This window comes from Eupeodes corollae, chromosome 3 (genome assembly GCF_945859685.1).
Source record: "Eupeodes corollae chromosome 3, idEupCoro1.1, whole genome shotgun sequence".
In the NCBI taxonomy this organism is placed as follows: Eukaryota; Metazoa; Arthropoda; class Insecta; order Diptera; family Syrphidae; genus Eupeodes; species Eupeodes corollae.
In genome coordinates, this window is record NC_079149.1 from 17235245 (window position 1) to 17245015 (window position 9771).

The following is a 9771-nucleotide window of genomic DNA, read 5'->3' on the forward strand; positions in this document are numbered from 1 at the left end:
GCCTACCGTAATTTTTTTTGTACACACAAATGTACTACACAACTAGTAAATATCAGTTGCTGAATTTTGACAACAATCACAACTGAGAGACAACTCAACTGGCTTACATAATACCCCGAACACACTTAAAAAGTCAACCATTTTTTAGTTGACTACTGGTTGACTTGTGACAGTCAACTAGTTGTGATCTGTAATACCGATTGCCGGATTACAACTCAACTTTGTTCTAAGTTGTCTTACATAATAGGCCCCTTAGTCTATAAGAGAGTAGAAATAAATAAGATTTATATTTATTTATTATTGTAAAAAGTCCAGTAAAAAACTGCTGCTATATATTTTTCAATACCAAGATTGAAAAAATCGCTATTGAAACACATATACAAAACAAAAATTTGTTCTTAATCCGTGTAGTTTATCTTTATTTCTTCCTTTCATTAGATTGAAGGCGCAAAATTAAATAAAATTATTTTTTTTTCTGTTCAATTTTCAGATTTCAAACATCACGTTCTGGCCGATTGACCCTTCATACAGATATTCGTCTATTGATCTCACGTCGCACCGATTGCGATACGGCAGCGGCCCACGCCAAAGGGGTACTTGAAGCACCCAACGATCTGACCACCGACACAGTGATGCCCAATCACCCGAAATACAGCGCCCGTCAGGAGAATCCAAATAAAATTTAGTAGTTGCTAAATTTATTAAAAATGCATTCGCAGCATTATTTATTTATTATTTATAACAGTCTTAAAGTGCATATGAATCAATTGCGTATGCGTAGGTTTAGTTAGTGCAAATTTTTTGTTTGTTTTTATTTTCTTTTTATTTTAAATATTATTATTATTTTATTCATATTATTTTTGCTTTTCAAATTTCTATACTCCATGTTGGTTTTATTTTTAAAAAATCTTGAAAAAGAAGAATTTCAGATTTGTAGATTTTGAGTAGTAATTTTATTATTTTATATTTCATCCATCTGACAAGAAATAATCAAAAAATATTGTGTTGTTAAATTGAAGAACTTCATCAAAGTCTCCAATTAACAAACTTTTTTGAATTTAGTTTTTTTTTTGATTATTTTGATTTCTTTTTATTATATACCTTAAAAAACAGAGTAATTTTTGTATCATAATTTATTTTATTGTTAATTTTTATTTTCTCCCTTTTGGTATATCAAAATGTTATATCAGTAAAAATTGGTAAATTATTTTTATTGAATAGAAAAGAAACAAAAATCAAAAATGAAGATCTATATATACATATTTCAAAATATCATCTATGTTGTATATTTTTTGAAATAGGGGGGATTCTAGAGAAAGAATTAATTCAGAGTTGAAATTGTCTGTGCATCTAAGGCGAGCTCATATCGATCATTTTTTTTTTATTTTTTCAATTTGTTTGAGTGATGTTGGAATTTTGTTTTAGCCAATTTTAAAACAACAAAGTAAGTTTATTTCGAAACAAACAAACAAAACAAAAGAAAACAACTTTATGTTCAAAATTTTTATTAATAAGCTCTTGTTTTTTTTTTGTTGTTTTTAAATAACTTCAATTCGAATAAATCTTATTTTTTCTGTTGGCTATATTTAATTTTTTTTAAACTTTACTTTAAAATAATCAAGAAGTGTGTTCAAGTGAACAAAGTATGTGTGATAATATTTAGAAAGCTTTTATTGTATTAAATAATTTTTGTTTAAGAAATAATACCTTAGAATTTATATGAATGTAATATTTTTAAGAAAAGAAATTATTATCTATTATCTCTATTATAATTATTATTATGATTAAAAAACAAAAATTGCAACCTTAATCTTTAAAAAAACAAAAACAAAAAATTCTTGTGATTAAATTTCAACATTATAGAAAAGAATATTTAAGTTAGTTTTATTTTTTAATTTTTTTAAATAACAAAAAAGTCAGATTCTTTTTAATTTCTGGGCAAAGCAAATATTTTTGAATTTTTGTTTTGATTTTGTTGAATAAATTATAATTTGTATTGATTGTCAAAAATGTAGGAGCTCATAATATTTGAAGTAAAATAATTATCTCATTTTTTTAAAAACCAAAAAATTTAATAACAAATTTGTGTAATTATTTGTTTTTGCAAAATTGTATTTTAGAAGTGACAAAGGGTGTAGGTGTTTATGTTAAAAAAATCCTCATGATTAGAAACTCTAAACTTTTGTGTGATTTTTAGATCCTCAGATGGTAAACTTTTGCTTGTCATGTAGTGTAGTTTAGTCTAGATAACGTAGATTATCTTGATCTTGGAATTGTAGATTTTTGGCTTAGGACTTAGGAATTTTCTTCGAGTTAGTTTACGCTAACTTTATCTTACTTATTTACTAACTTAAGATGGCGCTACAGTCCTGTGTGAACTAGGGCATCACCCAACAAACTTCTCCATCTAGCTTTGTCCCTAGCTAGATGGCTCCAGTTGCGCACTCCAAGCAACTGATCCGTCTTCCTCAACTGCGTTGTCCTGTGGATGTGGATTCGAAGACTTTCCGTGCATTGGTTTCCATATCCTCTACGTGTTTACCTTTTTGAAAAATAAATATTTCCGCACTATTTTGCTTGAAATTATATTTTGAAATTTTGAAAACTGTTTTTGAGAGTTCCCCGATTTTTGTAACTGAATGGTTAAGATTTTAAAAAATTCGTATATTTCATACCAATCGAAGAAAATTCCTCTTCCATCGGTAACCTCCATATGGGTGATGACAACTGCCGAAACAGTTCTATCTGGTGCCAATTGTTGAAATGGAGTAACACCTTAAGCTGCAATATAGCTGTGAGATGGAAAATTATGTAGTCTTAGCTGCAATGACTGAAAATGACATTATATTTGGTTGCAGAAATTTGAACTTGCAACGAGAAGAAATTTCAACTTTGTTCTCAAAAAAAAGAGAGCGTACATTACGAGTAAATTTCAATTTAATTCGGAAACGTTAAAAAATTATTTAAAATTCATGTTACTGGATCTGTTCACAAGTAGTTTAACGTCAAAAAAGAGTTTTAAGCTTTTGAAAAATCTCATTCAGATGTTAATCAAATTTAGGATGGAGTAACACCTTAAGCTGCAAAATAGTTGTGAGATAGAAAATTAGTTTTAGGTTCGATGAGTAAAAATGTCATTATATTCGTTTGGAGAAATTTGAACTTGCAACGAGGAGAAATTTGAACTTTGTTCTTAAAAAAAAGAGGGCGTATATTGAATTTAAATTCAATTCGGAAACGTTCAAATATTATTTAAAATCCATATTACTGGATCTCTTCAAAAGTAGTTTAACGTCAAGACGAGTTTTAAGTTTTTGAAAAATCTCATTCAGATGTTAATCAAACTTAAATAAATCAAATTGTTGATAACTTTAAAACACGAAACCAATTGAAATCTTGTTTTACCATAAAACTAGTTTTAAATAAAACTCCATTTATAAGAGTGTAATTGTTTTTTAAGAGCCATGTAAAAATTCACTGAGCTCTTTATTCTTTATCAGCAAAGTATGAACGTTTCAAAAAATACAAGAAAATTTCAAAGAATGAGCTGCAATAACTATATTAACGTAGTTATAAGTTATAAATTTGTAGGTAATTAAAGTTTGTTGTTTCTTCCAAAAGAGAAGGTATGTGATTGAGAAATTGAAAGGATTATGATAAATATGTTATATTAAATACGTTAATTAGAATCCATTGGCTCTAGCCTCACTTTCATTAATTTGGTTATTTATCCAAAATAGTTTAAAACGAATATTTCAAAAATAATACTTGCTGTTGTTTAGAATTAGTGTTAAACGTGTTGGAGTATGAAATGAAAATTGATTCGATTTGATAGTGAATTAAGATTTATCTTTTTTTGATCTCCAAGTTGATGGAAACGCAAGTGACCATATTGGGAAAATTAGCTTCGAATCTATTTAAAATCTTAGATTAAAAAGAAAAACAAGAAACAATCTTTAAGTGAAATCATCGGTTCTCTTCGGTGACAAAATTTCATGAAAAAATGTAAAGCTCTTAAGATTTATGGATTATGGTTTTTTTTCGAACCAAAGATGATATTTAGGTTAATTTTCGAAATTCAAACAAACAAAATTATTATTTTGATTAAAAATGTGCAACGAGTAGAAAAGCAATATGATATAACTAGTGGACATTTAACATTTGTCCGTCTTCTAACCTTCTTGACAAACTACTCAACTGATTTAGATCAAATCTCATAAAGCAGACTCTTGAAAATCGATGCTTTGAGGTTTTTTGAGGTCCATAGCTATGAGTTTTATGTTTAATTCTAACTTTTTCCTTCTTAACTCTTACTTATAAAAAAACAAAAACAAACAAAAATTCGACCTTCTTATCCAATTACAAATTCTAAATTTTAAATAAAATATATCACTTTCTCTTAAATTTTAAACATGAATTCTTACATTAACACCAATTTAAAAATAAAAATAAAAATTTCTTAAACAAACTAAAATAAATAAAAATAAAAATAAGCAATAACAATAAATTAGTAGATTTTTAAGTATATAAGTATATTTTCAAATGGTAAATGATAAATGATGATGTGGAGCATGCCTGTGATACGATATGAGCGTCGCTTGCTAGTGATTGTTATTAATTTTTAATTTCACATTATTTTTATTAATTTTTTTAATTTTTCTTATTTCTAGACTATTGATAAATACACACAAAAATAATAAAAACAAAAATATTTTATACAACACAATAGAAAAATGCAAAAAAATAAAAGTTTTTTCTGTTAACTCAAACCAAAAGTCCACTCTGTAAGCAAATAAACAAAAAAATTAAATTAAAAATACAATTTTCAAATTAAAACAAAAAAATACAATATATACATATTATGAATTCCTCTTTGTGTTTCTTTTAAACAAAACAAAAAAATATACTCTAGATTTAAGGTTTCAGTTTTGTTTCGGATTTATATTATAACAAACAATAACAAACAGACACTATTTTGTGAATAATACAAAACAAAATAATAATAATAATTAAAAAAAGAAAAGAAAAATAAAACGAAATAAAACAATCAATGTATCTTGTGATTAAACGAAAATGAAAACAAAATGAAAAACATTTTCAGAAAACAAAAATATTATACATATTAATATTTAAATATAATTAATAAAAAGAACAACAACAAATATGTCTTAAAATATTAACAAAACAAGAAAAAACAAAAGCTATAGGTATAAGAATAATATTATTAAATATATATATATATTATATTTTATCACAAAAAGGAAGTGAAAAACAAAAAGAAAACAAAAAAACAAGAATAAAACAACAACAAAATTGTAATGTACTCAATTTTTTCATGGATTTTAGATTAAATTATTTTTTTTTTGTGAAAACAAACTAAAAATATTAAAAAATACTAAAAACAAATAAAATCGAACGAATCAATTAATTAATTAATTGTATAAATATTAACAAAATCTTGAAAAAATAGAGAAAAAACAACAACAAAACCATAAACAAACAAAAAATATACGTTACAGTTTTTATTTCAGTTAAAAAATCAAATTTGTAGTTTTTATTTGAGTTTGTTTTTAATTGTTGTTTGATTTTTCAGCTTTTTTTATTTTCAGTAGCATTTTGGTTTTTAATTTACTTTTTGGAAAAGAACATTTTTATCAAATTAGTTATTTTGTTAAGGTGGCTCAGTAGGTGCATAGTAAGCCCTCTTTCTCCGGAAGGGACGTATTAAAAAAAATAGCACAATAATAACAATAGTTAAAGGATATTTTATGAACAATTAAACAGGATATTTTTTCAAACTTAGTTAAATTTTGAGGGGAAATACAAGTAATGGTGAACTCTAGTTTAGTAAGGCCGTGATAACGATCAACAAAAATTTCGTTAACACTTTTTTCTGCATTTAAGTACTTGGTAGAAAACTAAGCTCATATAAGTTTCAAAGATAAACAGTGGCTGACAAAGGTCTACGTAAGTCCACTATCTCCCCATCAAAAGAAGTTGGAAACCAATGTAAGCAAATGTAATGATACAGTTTTGTTTAAAATGTTTTTTAAATAACATTACACAAAAAAAAAACAAGTGAATTCAGTATTAACTCAATTGTTATTTACAAAAAATACAAACAAATGATTAACAAAAGTCTACGTACGATATATAAACCAACATAAAAATGGTCTTCAAGTCTTAAATTTAAAAAAAAAAATCAATATTTTGTTGGGCCACCACGAGCTTCTATAACTGCCAGTAGTCTTCTGGGCGTCGAAGAAACTAAATTTTCGAGCTCAGTTTATGTAATATTGTGCCATTGTTCCTGGAGCTTCTCCTTAAGTATTAGAGCAGTGCTAATATTATGTCTTCGGATTTTCCGCTGTAGAATCTCCCACACGTGCTCAATAAGATTCAAGTCTGGGCTTTGAGGTGGTGTGTACAGTTGTCGAGGAGCATGGTATAGAAACCAATCTTTCACAATCTGAGCCGTGTGCTTGGGATCGATATCTTGTTGAAAGATTCAACTCCGCTCAAGACTTTAAAGCATCAACTGATGGTTTACAATTTTGTTCTAAAATGGATTTGTACTGAAAGCAATCCATGTTACCCTCAAAAAACACTAATTTTCCTACTCCAGACGCAGAGACAGCACCTCAAACCATGACGTTGCTTTCACCATGCCTAACAGTTGAGACTTAGTTCTTCTGATCCATGGCTGTGTTTTGTTTGCGCCACCCTTTTTTTCTCCCATCACTTCCAAATATGTTGTACTTCGAATCATCACTGAACAAAACTCGCTTCCAGAAGTCCATGTCCTTTTCAATATGCTTTTGGGTGAATTCCAAACGAAGTTTTCGATTTTTATCGCTTATAAAGGGGTTTTTTCTAGGAGTTCTGCTCTGCATGCACAATAGTTTACGATCTTGTTGCGAGGTCTTGGGCCAATGTTGTGGCATTAACATTTGGATTTTTCTCAACTTCTTTTAAGATAAAGCTTATTTATCTGCGATTGAGCTTTTTCGGGCGTCCTTTACGCAGCTTGTTTTTAAATGCTCCAGTATTATTAAAGTTTCTAAATATGGTTTGAACTGTACACTTACTTAAATTTCCTTCGATTCATGTTTTATAACCAAATTTCAAACATTAATTGAAATTTCTTTGCGAGAAGCCATTATTGAAATTAAAAATTTGTTGAAATTGTTTAAACTTTGTATACTACTTTGTACAATGCTTTGGTAGAATAAAAAACCAACAAAATAAATAAATAACGGTACTTCTCGTTTAGTAGTCAACAACAAAAACAGTGCTGTCGGTCGTGTGTACATTTTTGTCAGTGCTTTTAATTATTTTTAGTTAAAATATTTTAAAGTAAAGTTTGTTTTTTTTTTTCGTGTAGGAATAATAAAAATAGATTTAAAAACAAACTGTATCATTATTTTTATATTTAAAGCTTTTGTTTTTATAAAATGGCAAAAAAAGTGGTCGTACGTAGACTTTTGTCTGCTTTAAGTATTTCATTTTTACAATCATAATTAAACTTTTGAATTCAGTCGACATTGCTTTTGAAAAAGGGGATTAAAGATATTATGAAGTGAAAGCTAAGCGTGAAGCTTAATTCTCCATTAATATTTCTTAGAAGAATGGATACATTGTCATTTTATTTTACTTTCAAATTTTCAACATTTTATTTGATTTAAGGAAAATTATTAAGAACAAAATATGTTAACCCCTTCTTAAATAATATCTGGTAAGACAGCTAATAATAATAAAATTAAATAATTTGCAAGCGTTGTTCGTTTGTAAGACGATTCATGGTTAAATTATAGACCAAACTGAAGATGTTTTACAGTAAAACAAAAACATGAAACGTGCGTCAGCTGTTTAAACCAGTTTTGCCAAAAAGATAAGAGCTAAAAAATCACCCTTTATATGAGAAAAAGAATGAAGATATGAAATATTTGGTGCCGAGGGCTGCAGTGAGTTTTTCAAGTAATAGAAAATTGACAACGTGAATATGTCAACTGTAATTATTCATAAGACAGTGGAATTTTTTAAAAGAAATTAGCTTTTACTCCAACGTAAAGTTGATAAGTCAGCAAGGTTTTGTAATTAGCAATAAAATTAGAATTTTCGTGAGGAATTTGACGGTCATAGTTCTAATCCCACGTCCAATCAAATATGATTATATTGCTAGGTTCCCGAAATCCAGTAAAATCTCTATTCAAAATCGAGTGAAATTGTTTTCAAAGTTTTCAAGAATAGGTTAAAAAAGACTTTGACATACATAAGTTAAAGCACAGGCAAAAATTTGTCTTGATCGTTTTAATGGAACATTGGTCACGTTCACAAAGCTACTGGCTACGTAGTCAAAATTCAACTAGCTTTGTTAATGCAAAATTGCACTATAAAGGTAGTCAATCCAGAACTGTTATATTAATGACAAATACAAATATATAAAATAAGAAACATTTGTGTTTTCAGAACTTTAAATAGTTTTTATTTCTTTTTAAATTCAATAAAAACAAATAGATACTCGTATAATATTATTGATTTATATTTGTATTTAAAAACCGAAAGATTCATTTCATTTTGAATTCTTGGGTCCTTACCGAGCAGCTGTTTGTGAAACGTCAAAACCAGTGTGCACTTACTTTGTAACCGAAATGTTTATACTACTTCGGAGGGGAAATTTCAACTACTTTTGTAGTTAGATTTAGCCAATCAGAATCCCTTGACTTGTTAGCCACTAGCTTAGTGAATGCAACCATTGTTTTACTCGAAAGGCTGTATCGATGACATTTGTCGTGCTAAAAATTGTTTTTAAATGCTTTGTCTATTCACTCAGTCTAGTTCAGAATCAAATTAGGCTTCATTTTATATATTTGAAGTTATATCTGTCAAGTTCAAATCATTCGGACTTAATTTAATCGAATTTAAATTATTTGAAATCATTCGGACTTAATTTAATCGAATTTAAATTATTTGAAAATCTCCTAAATCCATCCACGGAAATTCACTGCATTTTAACTTCGAAAATATGTGAATGTGAATTTTAGTAATTCGGGTTCAAGTAAAAGTGCAGTACAGAATCTAGCTGATTACGTTTTGAAATAAAAGGACTTCAAGATAAATCTATCACCACATAATTTTAAGATATAATGTTTTAAAATTCGAATGTTTCAAAATTAAATTTTGAATCCATAAACTAGTTTCTTTTTTCAATTAAATTCATGATGAGTTTCTAAATCTATAATCCCTATCTTCAATAGTCCTTTTCAATATTTTCAATACTTACATTATTTTTCAAGAAATCCTCATGTGTTTTTGGTAACACATAAAATTTAAAAAAAATACTGAAGAATTTATGCTAAAACGGCTTTTAACAAAAAAAACGCAAAGCGGTACAGAAATAATATTTTTTTCTTATAACTAGGCTATGACATAAAATATCTGAAATATATATTTTGTACATACATATATTGAAAACAATGATGAAAATAGGTATTTTTAATCGTATTCAGAATCAGAACCGAAAATCGACTCCAAAAACTGCTTTTGAAAATCTTTCATGGACTTTTAATACTTTTCACAATGTCGTATATAGTGAAATGAAGACTTATAAGTAACAACTGATAATTTTTAAAAACGAATGAGTCTTTTCGTGAGTATAATAAATCAATTTATTTTTGATCTCGATATGTCAAAACACAAGTTTCCCCAGTATTGCATTGCATCGGTAAAATAAATTGATTTATTTCAATTTTCAAAAACGAATTTTACCAT

General features: G+C 27.4%; 1 protein-coding gene across 2 annotated transcripts in view; it reads left to right on the plus strand.

Moving 5' to 3' along the window:
* The window catches only part of LOC129952143 (protein Atossa), a 115883-nt gene extending 112695 nt beyond the window's left edge, over positions 1 to 3188 (plus strand). For both annotated transcript variants that reach the window (XM_056064599.1, XM_056064598.1), the window contains exon 6: positions 491 to 3188. In XM_056064599.1, the coding sequence (XP_055920574.1) occupies positions 491 to 686 (196 nt within the window). In that variant the 3' untranslated portion in view covers positions 687 to 3188. The remainder of the gene's footprint in view (positions 1 to 490) is intronic.
* The last annotated feature ends 6583 nt before the right edge of the window (positions 3189 to 9771 follow it).